Source organism: Protopterus annectens, chromosome 4.part0 (genome assembly GCF_019279795.1).
Source record: "Protopterus annectens isolate FY-2018-M chromosome 4.part0, PAN1.0, whole genome shotgun sequence".
Classification (NCBI taxonomy): domain Eukaryota; kingdom Metazoa; phylum Chordata; order Ceratodontiformes; family Protopteridae; genus Protopterus; species Protopterus annectens.
The window spans coordinates 51,928,167-51,952,844 of record NC_056733.1 but is presented as its reverse complement, the minus strand read 5'-3'; the positions used below and the strand labels follow the sequence as shown (position 1 = coordinate 51,952,844).

At 40.3% G+C, this 24,678-nt stretch overlaps 1 protein-coding gene across 1 annotated transcript in view; it reads right to left on the bottom strand.

Moving 5' to 3' along the window:
• Nucleotides 1-24,678, bottom strand: part of LOC122800212 (endonuclease V-like) — a 1,155,665-nt gene that overhangs the window by 978,598 nt on the left and 152,389 nt on the right. Inside the window, exons 3-4 of the mRNA XM_044069707.1 lie at nt 16,697-16,765; nt 16,142-16,270 (exon numbers count right to left, since the gene is read on the bottom strand). Of these exons, the coding sequence (XP_043925642.1) occupies nt 16,142-16,270; nt 16,697-16,765 (198 nt within the window). The remainder of the gene's footprint in view (nt 1-16,141; nt 16,271-16,696; nt 16,766-24,678) is intronic.

The following is a 24,678-nucleotide window of genomic DNA, read 5'->3' as shown; positions in this document are numbered from 1 at the left end:
TATTCCAGTTTCCTCTCAGCTTCCAAAGACATATGGTAGAAGGACTGGGGAATCTAAAATGTCCCTAGATGTGAGTGTGTTTTTGTGTGTGCGCGTGTGACATGGAAGAAAGCCCTGTTGATCTACTTCTGGTCCCTACTTGCCTAGTGAAGTTCATGGGTAGTGGCAGCTGCTCATAGGGTCACTACAAGAGTTGGATGGGATGTTTTAGGATGGATAAGTAAATTAAATATCCCAAACCAAACATAATACCCAATTGTGTATGGATGTATTCTTGTGCTGAAGGCAGGTTTCACTACTTAAATGTTTCATTTTTAAAATAGTTTGTTTTCATTCCACTCCTGGGACACATGCTGCATTCATTGACCCAAAGCCTAATTCTTAAAAATCTTATTACCCAGCTGCCTTCATGATAACCCCCTGAACCTGCAAATTCTTCACAGTGCTTTACAGCTGGACTTTTCATAACTCCACTGTCACTAGGAAAACTGCTCAGAGGCCAGAAAAAAAAACAGGATTGCCCTACTGTAGCTGTGATCCCTAAAAAAAGTGACAGCTGTTGTAGAAACATAAAGACACTGTGGAGCTGTGAATGTCACCCTCTCCAAATTAGTACTCTTCAATCTGCTTATGCTGTCACTGCAAGGTGAAAGTAAAATGGAGCTACTAGCCTTCTGTACTGAAATGTACTGCACAGCTGATGCCTTCTCCCAGCAATCTCCATTTCATATTCATTCCCCAACGTTGGTGGTTCACATGCAAGTCAGTAACTAAACTGCTATAACAGCACTTGAGCAAAGTCCTACCATGCTTCTAACCAATGTTACTGTGGGATGGCTAAAAAAGGGAAGTCAAGAAATGTGTCTGAAGTCATACAGTGAGCTCATAGAAGAGAAGCGAGATTCAGGCGTCATATTCTTCCTGTAAGCAGACTTCATACTCTTCCTACGGGAAGCCAGTCATCTGTTCTGTTACACTGCATGTGACACTGCTACTGCAGACACTTACATGAAGGTTACTGCTAAGTCTGCTACTATTTTTTCCCTTTCTGAACAGATGGCCAGTGCTGATGGATAGCTGCCAGCCAGCACACACTGCTAAGTATAATTAAACAAAGACCCAAGCTGTTCTGTGTTTATGTTGTAGCACAGGTTTTAATTACAGGGGCTAATCTGCTATCAGCCTAAGTGTATTTTAACAGACCTTAATGCCATATAACATCAGTGGATGAGGACGACACAGTCCACATACCAAATGTTCTTCATTTTAAACTCTTTCTGAAGTTACTCATCTACATCTGTTTCTATGCTTATACAGAATTCAGAAGTGCGCATCTTTTTATCTTTACAGCCACCTTTGTCTTCCATAATGCACACACAGACAGACACACAGAAAAAAGAAAAACATCAATGAACATGGTTCCGGTATTTCACAGACAATCATTCTAGCTGAAGTGTACATGCTTAAATGTGTACATTTTCTAAGCATCACACTTTGGCAAACCAGTGCCATGATATGCAACAGCTATGTATGCACTATTTGGTACTTTGGGATTTTTTCTTCTGATGTTCTCTTCTTGATGAATTTCTGAATTTTTTTTTTCTCACTGCAGCTCTAAGGACTGGGGTAAAGTTGGGGTATGTAATGATGCTATGTGGGCACTCCCAACCTCTTGTACAGCTCAGTTTCACGTCCATCCATGGAGTGAGTAAAACCTGTAGGACAGGGGAAGCAAAACACAAACACAAAAATATAATGCTGGACTTAAAATTCTTCATTGGCACAATATGTAGAGGCTGTCCTGAAAAAAAAAAAAAAACAGCAAGAAGAAAAGAACCCCCCCCCCCCCCAAAAAAAAAAAAGAAGAAGAAAAGAATCCATTCTGCTAGGGACCTGATAGCCTCAAACCCATGCTATTCTTGTTCACAGCTGATTTTTTTGGTTAGGTGAGTATTAATAGGGACGAGTAGAAAGGCACAGAACATTTTTTTTTCTTCCACAAGAAACAAATAATGTTTCCACCATCAGTTTCCCCTTACTATGCTGAACTGAGCAGAAGAAAGGAAAGATTACACTCCTTAAGTGGCAAATACATAGTAAAGGACTGGATGTATGGATAAGGAGGCCAACAGTACATTTATTTTCATAAGGACATGAAAGTCTGTCAAGCTGACAGCTCATTGTAGTCCCAAAACTGCCTTTCTATTCAGATGATATAGACTTTCTGCCACTTTTGTTCACATGCCATACTATGACCTGGTTGACTGCATCAACCTCTTAGTGCAGAGAACATTGTCCACAGCTCTAGATCGTTTATGTGGACACGCTACTACTTCTCTTGAAACAGGTAGAAACTCAGGCGAAGTCTCCAACCCACCCATGAAGCATCTATAAGGATCTATGAAGAGTTTTTCCTGAAGGAAAGTAAGGTCCACAGTCAGGTTAATGACAAATGTCCACCACTCCACAGCAGAATGGCAAGGGTATGAAACCAAAACAGGTTCTATGAGGACTTCTCTGATGATGCCTCAAACAGTAAGCCCTCAAAACACAATTGCTTTACCCTAATTCCTCAAAAGTATTTCAAAGAGTACATAGAAAGTACAGTTTTGTACCTACCATAAATGTAGATGTTCGAGTGTTCACACTGCTGCAGTCATCACACTTGGGTTATCCTGCCGTCAGGCGGTCCCGTAGTCGGCCAGAGTTCCAACGTCTTGGTCCGGCGTCGGATGCTGTCGCTTCTTCCCTGACGTCAGTGCGCCAAGGGTATAAAAGATGCATCCAATGCCATTTTCTTCAGTTTTTCTTGCCCCAGATGTCAGGTGCCCCCAGGTAGGTAGGCAATACATATTGCTAATAAAACATATATATAAAATAAAAACAATACCCTCAGATACAAGCAAATACACCACATAGGTTGTATAGGATAGACAGGTATAGATAAGCCCAGCTAGGACAGAGGGGATGGAGGGAGGGTAACCTGGACTGCAGCAGTGTAAACACTCGAACATCTACATTTATGATAGGTACAAAACTGTACTATGTTCATCGTGTTACACTTCTGCAGTCATCACACTTTGGTAGAATCCCAAAGCTAAGGTTGGGTGGCTGGTCTATAAAGAATTAGGATTGGCTATGAGGCCCTGCAGAACTGCAGTGGCAAATCTTGCTCTGGATTTAGAGTAAATAGGCAACTGGTAATGCTTGGTAAAGGTGTGCACTGAACTCCAAGTTGCCGCCTCCAAAATTTCCTTGATTGGTATTCTTCTGAGAAAGGCTGTTAAAGTGGCTGTTGCTCTGGTAGAATGTGGCCTAATATTATTAGGGACAGTTTTTCCATGCTGTGTGTAGCAATAACGAATACAGTGTCCTATCCATTTGGAGATAGTTTGCTTTGAGATAGCCTTGCCCTGTGATCCTGCAGCATATGCCACAAACAGTTGCTCAGTTTTCCTGAAAGCTTTTGTTTTGTCCAAGTAGAAGCGTAGCTGCCTGTATATGTTCAAAGAGTGCAGAAGTTTCTCCCCTTTATTCTGGGGGTTTGGATAAAAGGTTGGCAAATGGATGGTTTGGTTAAGGGCCACACTAGATACCACCTTTGGCAGGAAGGTAGGGTTTGTCCTTAAAGAAACCCTGTCCTGATGAAAAATTATAAAAGGTTCCACTGCCATTAATGCCTGTAGCTCTGAGACTCTTCGTGCTGAAGTTACTGCCAGGAGCAGAGCTGTTTTCCATGATAAAAATTTTAGTTTGGCTGTATTGGCTGGCTCAAAAGGTGGCGGAGTCAGTTTTTCCAAAACAAAATTGAGGTCCCAAGTTGGTGTTGGTGCCCTCCGGGGCGGTCTTATGTTTTTTGCCCCTCTGAGGTACTGCTTTAGCAAGGGATGAGAGAATAAAGGAGGATCCATGTTGTAATGTGCTGAAATGGCAGAGGCGTGGATCTTAATTGATGACAAGGATAGGCCTTTGTCCAGCATCTCAGTTAAGTATTGTAAAATCTGAGGAATGTTTGGGACAAGAGGGTCAAGGCTTTGAGCCTGGTTCCAGGCACAGAATCTCTTCCATTTTTCTGAGTAAGATTTCATGGTGCTAGGCCTCCTGGCCTCCAAAATGACATCCATAACAGCTTTAGAGAGAGGTGTTGCCTGCCTGACTAATGGATCTGCCATGCAGCCAGGTTTAGTGTTTTGAGCTGACCGTGCAGGATCTGATTGTTTTGTTTGAGTCAGAAGATGTGAAATTTGAGACAGAATCCATGGTGGGCCTTGAGATAAGTTCTTTAAGATTGGGTACCAGTGCTGGCATGGCCAGTCTGGAGCAATCAGGATCATCTGTGGTTTTTCTTGTCTGGCTTTTAAGAGTACCTTTGAAAGGAGAGGCAGTGGTGGGAAGGCATAGACTTTTAGGTTTTTCCAACTGAATGAGAGAGCACCCACTTTCCATGCTTGTGTGTGGTAAGTCCTTGTGCAGAATTTTTGTAGTTGGCAATTCAGTGGGGATGCAAAATGATCTATATCTGGGCATCCCCATTTTTGTGTTACCATGCTGAAGACTTGTGGATTCAATTTTCATTCGTGAGGGTCCATGATATTTCTGCTTAGATCGTCTGCCAGAGTATTTTTCCTTCCTGGCAGGAATTGTGCTTGCAGATGAACTTGATAAGTTAGAGCTGTGTTCCACAAGGTCATGGCTTGCCTCCACAGGGGATAAGAATGAGTGCCCCCTTGCTTGCTTATGTACCAAGTTACCGTGGTGTTGTCTGTCCTTAATAGTAATTGTTCTGGATGCAGAAGGTCCGTGAAAGCTGTTATGGCTTTTTGAACAGCCAACATCTCTTTTTGATTAATGTGAAGATGCAGTTGGTCTGTGGTCCACTTGCCCTGAATACATTTTCCTGCCATGTGTGCTCCCAAGGCGTAATCCGAAGCATCTGTTGTTAGAGTCTGCCTGGCTGTGGGTAGAGTGAAAGGTTGACCCTTGTTGAGGTGACATGCCTGTGCCCACCATCGAAACTCCTGTTGTAGGCAGGGAATTATTGGAATTACTGCTTCAAGTCCAAACACTTTTTAGGTACCATTGTAATTTCCTCATATGCAGTCTGGCATATGGAATTAGCAGTATGCAGGATGCCATGAATCCCAGGGCCTGCAGAATCTTTCTTGCAGGGAGATGGGACTTCTTTGCTAGTAAGTGAAAATATTGAGTCAGTTGTCCTTGTTTGTCTAGTGTGAGGTAAGCCATCTGGGCTGTTGTATTTAAGCTGGCACCCAGGAATGTCATCTTCTGTGAGGGCACTAGTTTTGACTTTTTTTAGTTTACTGTGTACCCTAGAGAAATTAGCAACCTTCTTACAAATGCCAGATGCTTTAGAAGAATGTCTTTTGTCTCTGCTTGGATGAGGCAGTCATCCAGGTATGGATATATTTGAATTCCTTTTTGTCTGCAAAATGCAATTACTGGTGCCAGTCACTTTGTAAAGACCCTGGGTGCAGTAGATAAGCCAAAGGGCAGTGCAGACAATTGGTAGTGCATTGTACCAGCTTTGAATCTGAGGTATCTTCTGCAATTTTGTCTGATAGGGACATGCAGGTATGCCTCTTTGAGGTCCAGAGTAACAAGCCAAGCCTTCTTGCCCAGCATGGGAAGAAGCTGCTGTAGTGTCAACATTTTGAATTTTGGAATTTCGTAAGTATTTAGACTTGAAAGGTCTAGAATGGGTCTCCAGGCTTTGTCCTTTCTGGGGACCAGGAATAGTCTTGAGTAAAATCCTTGTCCTTGTTCTTGCTGTGGTACTTTTTGAATAGCTCTCATGGCCATGAGGGCTGAAATTTGTTTTTGAGCCTCTGCCCATTGATTTTGTGGCAGGTTTGGCATTCCTTTTAGCCTTGGTGAAGTGTGAAAGTGGAATCTGTAACAGTGAGACACAATATTCAGAATCCATTTGTCTTGGGTGATTGTTTGCCAATTTTGAGAAAAAAGTGCTAGTTTTCCCCCTAAGGGTGCTGCCAAAAGGGGAGTGCTTGGCGTACGTAGGGGGAAGTCATTGGGACTGTTTCCTGTAAGGTTGAGACTTGTCCTCACCTCCTTTTGGGGTTGAGGTGCCCCACTGTCGTTGTCTGTTAGAGCCTTAGGGTTGAGATCTGCCTCTTGAGCGTCTGTACCTGCCTCTCTGTGGCCTGTCTGACACTGGAAAGGACCAATTCTTTGTAGGCCAATTTCTGCTAAATCGAGGTGGCTGTAACTGTAAGAAATCTTTGACTGTTTGCATAGATTTAGCTTTATCCCCCATTTTCTTTAATACTTCTTCTGCCTTAACACCAAACAACGTATCATGCTGTAAAGGAGCATCCAATAATTTTGCCTTAACATGATCAGGTAAACTCTGTTCTTTTAACCAAGCATGTCTTCGAATCACAGAACCTGTAACTGCGGCTCTACAGGAGGCCTCTAAGGAATCAAAACCACATTGCAGAGTATGTTTTCCCACCTGTTCAACTGCATGCAATAAATCCTGCATTTCTTTATAGTCAGGGGCTTCTGAGCTTGCAAGCATTTTCTGTTTTAACTAATATTGTTGGTACTTAAGCATGTGAAACTGGCAATTTAAAGCCCTAACTGCTAAAGTTGCAGAGGTATAAACTTTATTCCCCCATCTATCCAATGCTCTGGAATCTCTGTCAGAGGGGACTGGATTTTTTGCAATGGAAGCCTTAACCCCTTTGGGACCCTGGGAAATAGTTTCTTGATCAGCAGAAGAGTTTTTATAAAGAAACTTATGAGAGTCAGGGACTCTGTAATACCAATCTGGCTTGGCTGGGTAAAGAATCAGGAGATAAACTGGATTCAGAGAACACATCATCCACAATATCTAACACAGGCGGGATAGCTAGGGGCCTGTGCTGAGGCAATAAAAGGAAGTCCCTGAGCCTTTTCTTGGATTCTGAATACTCCTGACTTTCCCAATGGAAATGCTCCCTCATGGTATGTAAGGTCTCCCCAAAAGAATAATCCTCAGGAGGAGAGGCTGAAGGAATGGATTCTTCAGCATCAGAGTCCTCGTAGGGGGGGTAGAGAGTATCCCTGGTCTGAAGAGGAATCAGAGGAAATGGAAACCTGATCAGAGGAATCATAGTCTGTATCCTGGCTAGGCCTTTTTTCAGGAGGGGGATGGGAGCCCCTGATTAGTGTAATGAGGTCTTCGGCCATTTTAAGCATCTGTTTCTTAGGCATGGAGGACTGTCCAGGAGAATGCTGTACTTGCTTCTTTGTCTTTAATGACGTTTTTGTCTTGGCTGTTTCTTTAATGGTAAGCTGTGAAGGTCTGAAGACACCCTCAAAAGCCAATGACTGCACAGCAGCTCCAGACCCATCTGAGGGGTTAGTTTCCGTAGGCCCAATACCTTGAGTCTCCACAGGCCTAGTTGTCTCCACGTGGGAGTCGGAGGCGGTCTGTGGCTCTGAGGTAGCGGGTGTCAGGGGCTGCGAAAGCACCTCACTGAGAACCGGCGAACCAGTGACTGGCCTAGAAGAGGCTTCGTCGTCGGTTTTGGACCTCGGGTGTCTGTCCTTATCCTTACGGTCGTCGGTTGATCCGATGGCATAGTATAATTGAATCTGCAGCCAAAGTAGTGCAAAGCAAAATCAAAACATCGTTTTATAGTGCGTTTGTTAAATCTAGCACAAAACCGACAACTAGTAACGTCGTGATCAGGGCCTAGGCATGGAATACAGTAAGAGTGGAAGTCCTTATGAGGTATTTGCTTCCCACAAGAAATACAATTATTAACTTTTTCTGACATCGGTCTGAGGCAAGAAAAAAGTTTCCCCAATGGGGTACTTAGCTTTATTGAAGACTTAGGATCTGAAATTCGACTTTAAAAAATCTCAGGAGTCGGCCAACCGGCACTTGCGAACTGCTTTTGCTTCGAGCACTGCGCAGCAAGAAAGACTGAAGAAAATGGCGTTGGATGCATCTTTTATACCCCTGGCGCACTGATGTCAGGGAAGAAGTGACAGCAACCGATGCCAGACCAAGACTTTGGAACTCTGTCCAACTACGGGACCGCCTGATGGCAGGATAACCCAAGTGTGATGACTGCAGCAGTGTAACACGATGAACATCTTCATCATATCATCATATGGAGCAGGTTTGGAATTATACCACTCAAAGTAAAATAAATATTTCTGCATGGAGAACAAAACCCCTACACCCCTTACTTTATTATTCTCTGTCTAGCTTTACTCCACCTCAGAGAAAGAGTGTAAACTACAAAACTTTAAATAAATATATGAGTCACTTCTTTCTATGAGTTAGCTCAACAGTGGAGAAAGAGATAACTAGAACAAGTAAGAAATAAATCGAGACCTAACAAAACTCAAGTAAATGACTTCAGAGCAGCTGAAGGGAAAACTCCATAAAGTCACTAATACTTTAATGGACCAATATATCTCCTGTATCCATAGTCTTAAAGTGTCAGTGACTCAACACATAGCACACTCATATTTTGTGCTTTAAGATCAAGACTGTGGGTTCTATTCCTACATCAGGCATTTGGAGTCATTTTTCAATCTGCAATGCACACCCATATGTGCCATCCTTAGGGTCAGATGCTAGTTGCCTGAGTTGATGGCAGTTCAGGTGAATGTAAAAGATTCCATGTAAATATAAGTACAACGTCAGGTCTCAGTGAAAACAGGCCACCAACTTAGTGGGATTAATCAAGTCAAAAAAACATAAACCATAAATAAATAAAAATACAAACAGAACTGTAAAGATTGTGGTCACCATAAGGCCAAACAGCAGCAGGAGGCTCACAGCCTTAGCTCAACTCTGAATATCTGCACACGTTACCAAGGCTAGGACTACCTGGGACCTTTCCAACAATAACAAAAATGAATAAAGGTGGTCAGCCAATTCTGTCCTGATGACTGTAATCCTCTGACCTGACTCCAGCGTAGATTTTTCTAGTTTATAGAAGCCTCCAAAAGCCTACAACCAAGTAAGCTCCTTGATGGGGCCAACCCAGACCTAGTCATTCAGTTAGTAGACCACATGAAGTTGCTATTCTTGCAAGACCTCTCTCACCATGACTAGCCCTATAGTAAACATTCAGGATGCAGATGAGAAAACAAACTAGAACACTATCATGAAAGTGATATCCACACACAGAAAACCAAAAGAACCTAATGCAAGGAACGTAAACACTGTTGTATCAAAAAGCAGTCAGTCATTATATCCACAGATACCATTCAGGTGAAGAGTGGAAAAACAGCAAAACTCCCTAAAGATTCAATAACCAGAACTGCAATGTGCTTACTAAATTCACTAAATTTCAAGAAGGAATGAAAGTTTCTTCTCCCCCTTGGAACAAACACAACGTAGGAGAGGAACTCTAGCTTAGATCTCTAGGGATCCTTTAGGAACAGATTTTCAGCCATTTTTAAGAGTTCTGCATATCTTGTCTGACACCTGATGACCATTTTTTTCTGGCAAGAAAACCTTATAGCTCTAAAACATAGTATGATTAATCACATTTACAACCTGTCTTTCGGTGGCTCTCTGAGATGGGGCAAACTCACAGAGCTGATCTCCCATAGGCACTCCTAAAAGCAAGACAATGGTCATCTCAGGGCAGCCAGAAGGCTAACAAGTATAAGAAGAATTTGTGCTAATCTAACAGGATTTAAGAACTTTAATTTTTTTCTTTGGTTAAAAATTGTTGGGATGATTCCAGATGAGCAAAACACTTGTATTTGTATATATCAAAAGGGCACTATATTTGATGATGTGTCCGACAAGGGAACAGTATAGTGGTAAGATGAAAGATACTCCCTTGGAAATTAATTAGGACAGATAGAAGAATTTCCCAGTTACAATGGAAACATGATAATCAAGTGAGACAGTAGCCCACATAATATTCAGGTCTCTTATAACCATATCTGTTTGATGAGAAGTACTACTTATAACAAATAAGGTGGAAACAGAAGAACACTACTATACTGTACTTTTTTGCATTTAGCTTAAGACCATTTTCAGTCCACCAGGTTAGGTGCATATTCCACCCCTTTTTCTGGAGCACTTTAGTGTCAGTGGATGAGCAGATAGAAACCAACTTTCATGGTTACCCACAATTCAGTGATGCTGACTTGGATGTCTGCAGAATAAATGCCACAGAGGAGGGAGTCCAACACTGATTCCTGTGGTGGACAGTGTCAAAAACCTTAGCCAGGTCAAGATAAGCAGTGTGCACATGTGACCACTATCCACACACAGCCTCTCTAACCTTTTCAAAGAAGTTTACAAGGTTCAGGAGACATGGCCTGACATTCACAAAACCAAGCTGAAAGGGGTTTTAGATCAGTTAAGCTGCTTGTGTCTGCAAAAATGATTTCTGTTAGGATATATTCCATGGCTTTGCATACAAAGTTGGTAGGGCTGATGGGCCTATAATTACCTGGGTGTGTACAGCATCCACCTTGTATAGGGGAGTTACACTGGCCATTCTCCAGACATCAGGAACAAACCCTGTAGACAGAATGAGGTCAAAGAGTTTAAGTAGAGCGATGAGAGTTGATGAGAATGCAGCCTGGTATGTTATCCAGCCCCACCAAAGCATTACTTTTAGCCTTTGACAGAAATTCTGACTGACTTCTTCCATACTGTTTACAAGGGAAACTAAATTTTCATGAACAGTGGATGCAATAATGTTGGTAGGTACAGTAATGTTAGCACTAAATTTGTCTGCCAATACATATACTGTATCCTTGGGACTGGAACAGATGATATTATTATTAGCTCAGTGCACTGTTGAGCATTATTCCGTAATATCCTGACGTATCCGAAGAAAGATTTGTAGTTCACATTGGTACCTGTAGCAGCCTTAAGTTCACACCCTGCTTTACATTTTCTAATAGTACTCTTAAGTCCCTTGTTTGCATGTTTCATTCCTGAGTTAAGGTAGGGTTGGGGGAAGGAGATATCTATCTACCTTATTTTGTTCTCCAGTTTATTAATATAGGAGTTGCACCAAAGGATTTTATTCCTGAATTTACCATTCTATTTTTTTCAGGTGGGTACAGACTACAGAGGCACATTTACACAGCCAGATAAATATAAATTAGTCAAGAGTGGGTCCCACCCCTTTTATGGGTGCTTCTTTCTACTCTCCAAATAAAATCAGGAGTTACTCAGCCAATGAAAGATGTTGACCCTCTGTGAAGTTGTCATCCTCCCTAAGCTCCTAGATTATGTCAGAGTATATAATTATCATGCAGGAGATCATCTTTTAAATAAACAAGTCAAAACAGAGCATCGTAAACAGTACACTGTCCTCAAAACTTTACAAAAGAAATGGATCAGGAAAGCGGGAAGTTCTGGAAATTTGGTAAGTTGGCAAACAACAAAAAGATTATCCAACAATGGAAGAAAGTCATTGTGAAAGCTACTAAAAAGAACAACAGTACAAACCGCTACCTAGATATTTAAGTAGCTAGGGCGGGGCAAAAGGGGCATTTACCCTGGACGCAAAGTGTTAGGTGAGTGTAATCGGCCATCCATCATCTTGACTACTCTTTAGTGCAAATCTGGTAATTACATTTACAGTTAAACCGGAGTGCTGCAGTGCTCTGTGTGTGGTCTAAACAATAGCAAATTGTTTCTAGAGTTTAAAAGTAAAGATATATATATATATATATATATATATATATATATATATATATTTTTTTTTTTTTTTTTCATTAATTAAAACCTGAGCACTATAGCACTCCATGCAGGGTATAAACTGTAGCAACGGCTCACATTTGCTACAAATTAAACAGACTTTTTTTCAACTAAAACCTGAGTGCTATAGCACTCCATACATGGTATATACGGTACCATCCGTTTGCTACATTTGTAGCAAGCAGTTTGCTACAGTTTAAAGGGAAAAAAAACAAGATTTTTGTTTTTTATTTTTTAAAACTGAAACCGGAGCACAATAGCACTCCATGCAGGGTACATGCTGCACCAGCTGTTCGATACATTTGTAGCAAGTAGTTTGCTGTACCTTAAAATAAAGATTTTTTTTTTAAACTAAAATGTGAGGAAGGAGGGTAGGAGCAGAGCACAGAAATGGGATCTGAATGTCTGGGGTCAGAGGGAATGGGGGTGTGTCGTGTATCTAGCCACCTGGTTGGTGTGTCAGTAGAAAGAATGGACTTTTTTTCACTTGAAGAGCTGAGGGGGCGGGGTACTAATTCTTGGTACAGGGTGCTGGTTGAGCCACCTACACTTCTAATATTTTTGCTCTCTGGGCCATCCACTGATCTGGCACCCCCTCAATTTTAGACTGAAAAGCAATAAATAAAGAAATACATCTTTTCTTCTCCTTTTAATCTGTAGCAAAGTATAGTTTATGCCATAACCAGAGTGCTACAGTGCTTAAGTTTATGAGGGAAAAAAATATTTTCTACTTTTAGCAAGCCTCTGCTACAACACATGACACTACACTTGATCTTAGTCAAAAGGCTGAAAAGTGGTGCGGTTTATGCCAGACACAAAATGCTAAAGTGCTTCAGGTTAGGAGAAAAAAATGTTATTTTCTACTTTTAAACAGAAGCAAATTTGTAACAATTAGTTTATTTATTATTTTACATTTGTTGACCTGGTTTGTCCAGCTGAGCTGATAGCCTTTTTTCAGAGGTGGCCCAGGGAGTAAAGCTCCACAACATTTGTGTATACATTTTTAACAGTAGAAAGTATGTAACAAGGAGACTTTAACAATACTCGAATTAGAATTATACAGGTGGCAATATTAAAGTTCTAAGCTGGGAAAAGTACAACCTTGGAAAATGTGTAGGGTGACTGAGTTTACATTACATTTACAAAGTAAGAACAAGGAAGACAAAAGCTAAGATTGTAGATACAGCCAGGTAGTTGCCGCTAGAGTAAAACATGCAGGCAGTATATTAGTAAAGGTATTTTAACATGGAGTAAGAGGCAATAACCAAGTTCAGAGAAGGAGGATAGATGGCACTAAAAGTGAAGAGAACCAGAAAAAGGCTGACAGAGTACTAAAAATAGGAGAGGATGACAGTTTAATGGGGGTGAGTACAGTGACATACCCATCGGCTTTTTAGGTAGTTTTTGGCAGCTGACTTGAATACATTTGGTTGTTTAAGTGATCGAATTTCCAATGGGACTTTGTTCCAGGAGATGGCAGGATGGTAGCTATAGAGGCTATGGCCAATTTTGCTCTTGAGTTTATAGATGTGTAGTAAGTCTAGGTCTGAACTTCAGAATTCCTAGAAGGGGTGTATGAGGAGATGAGAGGGATCAAGCTGGGACAGATAGATGGTTGCTATAAGATAGAGAGGATAATCTGAAGCTGGGAGAGGAAAATCTGGTGGGGTAGTTCCAGCCAGTTTAAGTGTTTTAGAGAGAGACAGTGATGAGTTCTATAGCTATGATTTGCAGCAGATCTGGCCACTTTGTTATATGCATTCTCTAGTTTAGTTAGAAGGGTGGTTTGGAGGTTAGAGACGATCTGGGAGCTGTACATTAGGCTTGGTAGCAGATAGGCATAAGAGAGGAAAACTTTGGTCTTGTTGGACAGGAACTTATTTCTATATAAGAGGCCAAGTTTTTGATGGCTTTTCTTAATCCAATTGTTGACATGCAGATCGAATTTCAGTTGGTCATCTATCATGACCTCTAGAAGTTGTGTGTGGGGTTCAGTTATGATAGCTGCATTATTTAGAGAGTGAATAGCAAAAGTGGATTTGAGGTTGTTCAGGCTTTTGGGAAGAAAAAGTAAGAGTTTAGTCCTTTTAGCATTCAGAATTAGCTGATTGTTGGAGAGTAGCAGAATATAAATCAGAGAGGGTGTCTGCAATAGAGATGACAGTAGAGTCATCAGCATATTGGATGAGACTAGACTGAGGCAGGAGATATAGAGTAAATTAGTGAAGATCTTGAAGAGTAGTGGCCCAAGAATAGATCCTTGAGGAACAACCACTTTGATGAGTAGTAGACAGGAGACAGCAGAGAGCCATTTTACCAATTGTAGTCGGTCAGAGAGGTAGTTGGAAAACCAGGCAGTAGCAGAGGAGGAGAAATTGAGGTTAGTGAGTTTGTCCATAAGAACAGAGTGAGACACGGTGTCAAATGCTTTAGAGAGATCTAGGAATAAGCATGACACTAGTTTACTGTTGTCTCTGGCCTGATGAAGGATAGTAGAGCAGTAATGGTGCTAGGCTTAGGATGAAAATCGTGTTGTGTAGGGGTGAGCAGATTTTTCTGAAGTAAGTGTTCTATGACTTGCTTGTGTATGCATTTTTCAAGTATTTTTAAGAGAGGTGAGAGGATGGCTATAGGTCGGATGTTGGAGACTTCAATGGAGTTACCTCCTTTACAAATGGGTAGGGTATAGAATTCTTTCCAGATAGTGGGAAATTTGGATTCTGTGATTAACAGGTAAATTAGTATAGAAACTGGGAGGGCTATAGAGTTGGCTGCTACCTGGAGAAAGTGGGGAGGTAGATTGTCTGCAGATGCAGAGCAGGGTTTTAGTATGGGAAGTAAAGACTTAATATAGCTGGTAAGTATAGGTTTAAGGGAGAAGGTGTTATTGGAGTTCTGACTCAAGGGGGAATCTTGAGGAGTTTTACCAACTTTACTGATGGATTCTAAGAAGAAAGAGTTGAAATTTGATGCAGTTTTGAGGGGGTGTATTTGTAGGGGAGAGATTGGGAGATGAGGGCTGCCCGGTGTGGAGTATTTGATTTATAGCGTGCCAGAATTTCTTGGGATTAGATCTTTGAGAACTGGGTGGGTTATTATAGAAGTCCTTTTTGTCTTTATTGACGTGTTTTTTAGTAAGGTTTCTGAGTTCTTTATATTTTTGCAGGTGAATGGGGATGTTACTTTTTACCCAGGTTGTCCACATTCTATCTCTAACTTTCATCAAGGAGCAAGTGGCATTAGATAACCAGGGGGATATGTTAGAGAGGTGCCAATGAGTTAAGTATATTTAGGAAAGTAGAGTTGAATGTGATGACTGCTTTGGTATAGAAGGATGTGGAAAAGAGAAGACTAATTTACTTTGGAGAGGAGAGTATTAAAGGTGTTTGGATAGCTTGTGACATTCAATATATTTGTGTGTGGTCTGGGGGGATGTGAAGAGAATCTAAGAACTTTTATTGGTGAATGATCACTAAGGGAGTCAGGCAGAGTTTCAGGGTTATGATATTTTTGTTGATCTGAGACTAATATCCAGTCACTAAGTTGTAAGACTTACTGGTGTGGGTGGGAGTAAAAATTTGCTGGGTGAAGCCATGTACACTGATACTTAAGAGTGGAGTGAGGCAAGCAGTGGGACAGCCAATTTATGTTGACATCCCCTAGAAAGATGGTTTTGTTATGTATGTGTTGAGCAAGTCAGGAGAGGATATATTCTAGAAGGGGGTTATTATCGCCAGGGGGTATATAAATGGCAACTACAGTAATTTTATTATGACTATTAATCTTAAGGTTGGCAATTTAGCTACAGATAATGCCACACATGGAGAGCAACAGTTCTGACTGCAAATGCAATATCAGCATTTAAATGTTGGTATGCTCTGAAGACCAATCGGGATCAGCTGATCACTCCCCCTAACACTTTGCACCTGGGGCTGCTGCCCCTCTGCCGTGCGCTAGCTACATTTCTGCTGCTAACACCAAACAACAAATCAAGGTGTGCAGGGATCATCAATCACATTTATGGTTACAGTGTATGTCAAAAGCATCACTGAGAAATAATGAGATGCGGCTGTGTAAAAAGACACCTCACAAAGGAAGGAAAAGGGTGGAAGCTTTGCCACTACATATAGAACTTGGGTATGTCAAAGAAATATTTGACTTAACTTAAACTAAGCATGTTCAGGCTGTTACGTAATCAAATGTTTCACAGTCACCTAACAGGAAGCAAGCAGCTTGTTCCATCGGCTAGTTCAAATAGATGGTCTCCACTCAAAGCTGCCCTATGAGAACGTTTTGTAGAAACTGATATAAGCAAGGGGAGAAGGAGAATTGAAGACAGGCAGCTGGAAAAGAGGAAGTCCAAAATCTGACTCCATATAATAAGATAAAATGAGAATATTTTTAAAAGACTGCCCCTACTTGTCGAATTGGTTCTGGAACTCTGTACTTGCAACAGCTGTGGATCAGGCGAACTGCTGACTCCAAACTTATGCGATGGCCCACAGACACATAGATAGGCTTAGAACTCTTCTCACAGCTTTTCAAGGCCTGGTATTTGTAAATAAGACAAAAGCAAGGACATTTTATCAATGTCATGGTCTTACATATTCTTAAGGTAACAAACTATCTTTTTAATGTTGGGGTCTTGCATGCTTGTAAGAAAATGCAACATTAAATTTTCCATTTAAAAAGATTGTGTAATAAACATTTACTGGCCTATAGGTACCCAGACGTACCTATATAGCCTTTTTAAACATATTAATGAATTTATTTTCCCCGTGGCAGCATCTACATATCTTTAAACACAATATGTCTGATTGTGCTACACAATGAGCAACATAAGTCAGTAAAAACAATGCAGTTATCAATGGAAAAATAAATAAAAACATGATATATGCTAATACTAATTATACCCTATCACTAAGCACGCCACTAATAGCAACATAATCAATACTAAGGGCATTAAATACGTACCATTCCCAAAACTTTGCCAGAACTTCCCAGCAGACGAAACTGGTCTCCTCCATTGTGCAAATCCCTGATCTGTAAATTTAAGAAGCAACCAATAAATGCATAAAATGTACCTACAATTCAGAAACTCTACAGAAAGGAGAAGAAAAAAATGTCAGTAATTCTAAAAAAGAGCCACCTTTTATTTTTACTTATTTTTTTCACTATAAACATTATACTTCACAGAAACTAACAAAAACAAAATAACATGTTCATTATATGTTAAAACTAAAAATGTGTATTACAAAACCAATAAGGCCAATAAAGTACATCAATATATACAGATGTCTCATACAGTCCTTGTATCAGCTACAGGCAGATAAAAGATGATTCTAAGTAGAGAGTCCTTGCACAAGGCAGGCAGGAATCTCACTATTTATGCATTCTTTTAAACAATATCAACACAACAGTGGAAGTCTCCATATTCATCTTTTACCCCAAAAGATGAGGGAATTTACTGAAGCCTGAAAGAGAATGCTCTGAGTCCATCATTAAAAGAGCTGAAATTTAAAACCAGATGAGTGGTTCTATTAAAGAATAACCCAAGTATGCAGCTAGATTCTAAACATTCTGTAAAATTCAGATTATACCCTAGATGTTTATAACAACTTCCAAGATGATTTTTTCCGTTTACTAAAATGCATCACAAGCAATACTAATAAAACAATCATGTATGTGTATTCTTAGCTAACTGATAGAAAGAAAATGCCAAGAATGGCAAAGAATGAAGACAGAATCTCCGTATCTGGGATCACACTGTCATTTGTTTGTTGAGCTTATACTTTACTGACTTGCATAACAAACATTCTGTGAAATTCAGATTATACCCTAGATGTTTATAATAACTTCCAAGATGATTTTTTCCATTTACTAAAATGCATCATAAGCAATACTAATAAAACAATCATGTATGTGTATTCTTAGCTAACTGATAGAAAGAAAATGCCAAGAATGGCAAAGAATGAAGGCAGAATCTCCGTATCTGGGATCACACTGTCATTTGTTTGTTGAGCTTATACTTTACTGACTTGCATAACAAAGCCCACAACATGTGCTCTAAAGTCTGCATTAATCCCCTTTCAAGCCTGACACTTGATGAAACAGGGATATTAAAGAAGATAACCTGGAAAGCAGGAAATGTTCACTGTGCAATATCTCAAGTTATACATACTACACTTCTGCAAACAGACCTTTCTTTAAAAACTCCATATTGTGCTCCATTCACTCGACTTCCAATTACTTACTTAATCTAAAACAAAGCCTATCCCAGCACTCAATGGGCAAAAGACAGAAAAACTCATTTTAAGCAGGATGCTGTACTATCACAGTACATCCATTCTCACACGGCATGTACATCTATGGACAATTTAAAGGAATATCAGTTACCTACAGCGCATCTACTGGATGTGAAAGGAAACCCAAACACCTGATAAAAACTCATGTGTATAAATGGAGGACAGGAAGACTCTGCAGAGAAAGAAAATCCAGCTCTCAAATTAAACTGCACACCAAGTGTGGTAAGGCAGCAATGCCAACCACTTTCCACTGTGCAATCATCTTTGTATATACCTTTTAGTTCCTTAAATAAATGCAAACCTCTGAGTTCTAGAGACGGATACTGCTAGAAACTCTAAATCCAGTACTTAACCCACCACAAAATGCACACTTTTGAGACAGCAGATTGGTAATGACAGCTACCACTTTGCTATAAGCACTGGTAACTCCATGTCAACATACATCTGACACCTCTCAGGAGCCCCGCGATAGTGTGATGGATTTTACTCTAGGATTTTGTAGGGCTTGTGCATGTGCACTGCCTGCATTTTGTCATGCCATGACTTTAGCATAAATATATTAAAGCTTCACTATTACTCACTAATGTGGCTGTCAGCATATCATTTTGGCTGCAATGAAAATATAAACACTGATGTGCATGTGTAATGCCATTTCAAAACTGTAAGTACTTACAGTTCTCTGAATTACTCATCTCAAAAATCTAGCTCTTCAACTGAGAGGAGGATTACAATAACTGCGATTTTATTCACTGTTATCATCAGTCATTATCTGAGTGAAAGGATCTTTCCCCATACCAGGGTAAAACTGTTTTTTTCCCTTGATTACTCACTTAACTCATTTGATGGTCACAGGAAGCCAAAACATATCCTGGCACTTAGTGGCCATAAGACAGAGGAAGCTATTCCTGAATGGGTTGCCAGCATATCAAAACTTGCATATGCATGAGCGCTCACACACACACACACACACACACACACACACACACACACACACACACACACACGGTTGCCAATTCATCAATGGCACACATACTTGGGATGTGGAAGAAAACTAGAACATGTACCAAAGATTCACATGAACTCGAGGAGGATATGCAGACTCCACAGATAATGAGCATTTAAACTGTTGGTCTTTCTGCTCCAGTTAATGTATGCCTCACACAAAATCAGCACTAACCTATCCCTTTTTTAGTAGTTTTCACTGAAGATTGTTAATTGTTTAAATTCACATCCTAGTTCTACCAAGTTATTGTGCCCCAATTTCCAACTAACAAGTATAAAAAATATCTTATTTTTTAAATTACATTAAATAACATTAATGGCATCTATGGAATTACTGGAATGTATTTAAAACTTGAGCTTGGACTATGTCAATTTAAGTCGAATGCTGTGGAAGGCAGGTAGTGCCTAAATATTTCAATTTACAGCTTTTTTGTTTTGCAGATCTTTGTTTTTCCTTTAACTGAGAGGCACCCTCTGATGTTCCAATGATAATAATTCAATTTAAAAGTTTATTATAAAGGGTGAGGAAAAAGGCAACTCCGTCTTGTTTTTCAAGGGAAGTAAAATCTAAGTTCCTCCGCAATGATCCTCTAATTTTCTTTACACAGCACATGTGTCAACAAGGGAGACAGTAATGCAGCTGGGCAACCAGGATGAATTACGTAAAAAAGCAATGGTAGCACAAAAATGTACTCCCTTAGTCCTGTCAAGCTTGGAAGAGCAGATGTCCAGCAATCCTGAAGCCTACTAGAGGTCTCTAGACTTAGCTGAATATGCTTTAAATGGGCTTGGAGAATCCATTATCCTCCACTGGACACTCAACATTCTAAAGAGCTGAAATAATGTAAAGAGAGAGCATGGCAAAAAGTGCACTGATTCTGGCATAAAATGTGTGTGCTGAAGACTGAAGTCCATTACCGGAGCCACCATTTCCTTTCCCCTCTCCAAAAGACTCTCTTAAAAAGCTGCATTTAAAGAGTGGGAAAAAATAATAAATAAAAATAACTAATGCAAGAAACTACAACAGTAGCAGTTACAAAGACTTGCCATTTCCTCTCAGTAACCATGGCTGCTCAATACCTACGGTTAAAGCAGGCAGTGCGCTAAAATATACTATAATAGCATGTATTTGTGTATTAATTACTTTATGTACAGTTCAGATGTCTAAGTGAATAATCTGTGTGTGTTTCTGTATATGTGTTTGAGGCTGTCTCTCTCTGCCTCTACATTAGACTGTTTTTTTGTGTATATACATCAGACATCCTGGTGTGTGTGTGTGTGTGTGTGTGTGTGTGTGTGTGTGTGTGTGTGCGTGCATGTGCGTGTCTAGGCATTATTAAATATTTACATAACATATTCTGAATGTAAAATACTTCTTCCGACAACACAAACAACATATCCTACATCATGTTTGAAACAGGCAAAGCAACTTTTTTCAATCAGAAATAAACAAAAATGTATATATCAATAATAAAACAGTAGAGTTTGGCAGAAGCAAGCACCAGTCTTCTTCTCAAGTAGTATAGTAGCCAAACATCACCACATGCCTCAGAGCTCCTAGATTATGAGCCAAACATTGTGCAACTGCAATGCTTAAATAGCAGCAGGGACGGCAGTGAGGTAAACACCTTAACCATTATACCAGTCCCCAACAGTTTATTTACTTCTAATACATGTAACCCCACTTTACAGTTTAAAATGTGAGGATTTAATAAAGATGTTAAAAAAAAAAACAAGTCTAAACATCAGGAGATCATGTCTATACATACTAATGTGATATGACTAGCTTCACAGTTTACAGTGGATGGATCTGCTGATTACTTTACATAAATTTCCCAGCATAACAACAGAGTCTCTGATCCACTTACGAAGACAAATTGCCAATGTCATTTTTTTGGCTTCTTTAAATTACTTCAGTTTCTCAGAAAATGCATTTCTGACTTATAGAAAGGTTGACAGTAATGGTCTCTATCCAAAGTTCTTCCATGCCTGAGATATTCTAATTGCACAAACAATATAAGACAAATAGGCGATATGGCAATTGTAAAGCACGAACATAACCCAGGTTCAAGAAACATATATTTATTTGAAGTGCTTTTCGTTTGCTGAAATCAGCAAACTTCTTTAAAAACCATGTTAATTGTTTAAAAACATATATATACTCACAGTCAAATGCTATTAAGCCAATCACTACTCACAAAGATAATTACTCAATTAATTATTTAACCACTCTGCACAAACAATATAACAGATAAGTTCCTCACTAGGACAGATCATTTTCTTGACATCAGGAAGGCTGTTTATGTTATTCCACCACTAAACAAGGACCATAAAGCTTGGCTGAATCATACAGGCCTATGTTTTTGCTGTCTTCACTTGCTAAAAATTTGGAAAAGATTGTAGTACAAGACTCATCCAGAGGCATATGGGCTACTGAAAGTTCAATGGCACAGCTTAAAAAAGGTCACAGTCACCACTACAGCACTATTTTTATTTACTAGCTTTATAAGACAATGGATGGAGGTAAAGTCACAAGCATGTTTTTTATGGATGCAAACAAAGCATCTGAATTTGTAAATTATTCAAGGCTGATATCCAAGGTTTTTCTGCGTTTCTTAAATTATGTAATTATCTCGTCTCACAAGTAACATAACTTTTATGGTATACACATTGGGTCCAACAAAGGTCAGCTCTTGGTCCCTTACTGTTTTCTCTATGCAGTAATGCCTCCATGTATGTGGACAATACATTCAATCTGGTTTACAGATGAGCTACATTTTTCAAATTATTCCATACTTGGGAAAATTCTACAAGACATAAGTGATTAAGTCCAAGAATTTGCTGTTTTGTACATATTAATGCTTTACGGAAAGAGGACTATATCCACATCTGACTGAGATAATGTCCAAGAGCACAACTTCGAATATGGGGGACTTAGTCAGACTCTCTGCTACTCAAATCTGAAAGATTATAATTGAGACTATATCGTTTGCCACTTGTTACCACGTTAGCAATATACTATGAGGCTAGGAGTACTTTAGATAAGGGTTTCTAATTTTACCTTTAGAATTCACTCTTCTAGTTACTTTGCCAAACTCAGCAACATAATTGTACAATCGGCAGATAATGTTTTCATGACTAGAACCTTAACAAAGCAACACTGTATCAATCATTCCTTTTAATGTTGGATATCCTGGCAAGGATACAACAGACAGCTTCCAAAGCTTCAGGTCACTTTCCACACCCTCAAACTATCAAGCAGCTCAATATAAGCTGACGAAAAGACAAGTTTGGACACAAAGTCCTTCAGAGCTTTCCTGCTAAAGGAGATAGGAAGGCTGAGCCCTAAAATAATAATGCCATAGATATCAAAAATAAATGCCCATACCCTGGCATAAAAACACCAGAAAAAGTACAGTTTTGTACCTACCATAAATGTAGATGTCCGAGAGGTATGCATCTGCAGTCCTAACAAATGGGTTGTCCTGCCTCAGGCAGCCCTTCGGTCGGCCGGATTCCAAAGTCTGGGTCTGGCCTCGGCTGATGTCGCACTTCACCCGACGTCATAGCTGCTGTCAATTGGGTATAAAGGCATCAGCCGACGCCATTTTCCTCAGTGTTTCTTGCCCCAGATGCCAGGTGCCCTCTAGGAAGGCTAAATTTGGATAAATGCAAATGATTCCAAACAGTAGAGAGCAAATAAAAATAAACAGGTATATACATATATACAAACAAATACACCATAATAGATTCCCCCAGCTAGCTACAAGATGGGCAAATACCCTAGGAGTACCACAGAGGGGAAGGAGGGTGGGTAATCCTGACTGCAGATGCATACCTCTCGGACACCTACATTTATGGTAGGTACAAAACTGTACTATGTCCTTCAAGGATGCATCTGCAGTCCTAACAAATGGGTAGAATACCATAGCCAAACTGGGGGAGGAGGTACTAAGAAGTTTATGGTGTAGTTAAGATCCCTTGCAAAACAGCAGTGGCAAAACCTGCTCGGGATCTGGAGTATAAAGGTAGATTATAATGCTTGGCAAATGTATGCACGGAGCTCCAAGTAGCAGCCTCTAAAATGTCTTTGGTAGCCACCCCTCGTAAAAAAGCTGTAGTAGTGGCTGTAGCTCTTGTGGAGTGAGGTCTGATTTTTTCTGGAGTTGTCTTTCCATGAAAAGAGTAACAAAATCTAATGCAATTTCCTATCCATTTTGAGATTGTCTGTTTTGAAATTGCTTTTCCTTCCATTCCTGTTGCATATGCTACCAGAAGCTGGTCAGTTTTTCTATTGTTCTTGGTTCTGTCCAGGTAGTAGCGCAATTGCCTGTACACATCCAAGGTATGCAGTAGTCTTTCCCCCCTGTTCTGTGGGTTGGGGAAGAATGTTGGTAGGTGGATTGCTTGGTTTAATGATACCCTGGAGACCACCTTTGGCATAAAAGTAGGATTAGTTCTCATGAACACTCTATCCTGATGGAAGATAAGGAAGGGCTGTACTGCCATTAATGCCTGTAATTCAGAAACCCTTCTTGCTGAAGTGATTGCAAGCAGGAAAGCAGTTTTCCAAGATAGGAACTGTAATTCTGCTGTTGCTGCTGGTTCAAAAGGGGGAAGTGTTAACTTTTCTAACACAAAGTTCAGGTCCCATGTAGGCAAAGGTGGCTTCCTTGGCGGCTTTACATTTTAATTCCTCTCAGAAACTGCCTGAGTAGAGGATGAGAGAAGACTGGAGGATCCATGTTGTATTCTGCTGAAATTGCTGATGCATGAATCTTAATGGAGGAGTAAGACAGGCCATTGTGGAAAAGCTCTGCTAAATATTCCAGGATGTTAGCTATGTTTGCCAATGATACATTTTCTCCTTTTGCTGCACTCCAAATGAGGTATCTTTTCCATTTTGCTGAATAAGTTTTCCTTGTTGAGGGTCTGCGAGCCTCCAGGATAATGTCTTTAACCCTTTGAGATAAATCTGGATTATTTTGTTTTATGTAATGTTCCAAACAGCTAGCTGCAGTGTTTTCAAGTTTGGATGCAGGATTTTGAAGTTGTTCTGTGTCAGCAGTAAAGGAACTAGGGGTAGAGGCCATGCGTGTTCCCGAGACATACTCCTCAGTAACGGGTACCAATGCTGCCTCGGCCAGTCTGGCGCTATCAGGATGATCCTTGGGTGATCTTCTTTGATCTTCAGTAGCACTTTGTGCATCAAAGGAAGAGGTGGGAATGCATATGCTGTCAGGTTTTCCCAACTGAAGGATAGGGAGTCCACCTTCCATGCAAGTGGGTGGTATGTCCTTGTGCAGAATTTTTTCAATTGGTGGTTGTGTGGGGATGCGAACAGGTCTATTTCTGGTAGTCCCCATTTCTTTGTAATGGATTTGAAGATGTCTGGATGCAGCATCCATTCGTGGGCAACCGTGGTAGTTCTGCTTAAGATGTCTGCTAGTATATTTTCTTTTCCTGGCACAAATATGGCCTGGAGCTGAATGTTGAGGTTCAGGGCCACATTCCAGAGGTCCATTGCCATCCGGCATAGAGGATATGAATGTATGCCTCCTGTTTGTTGATATACCACATAACTGTGGTGTTGTCCGTCCTTATCAGCAAATGACCCTGTTGAAGAAACGGTCTGAATGTCTGAATTGC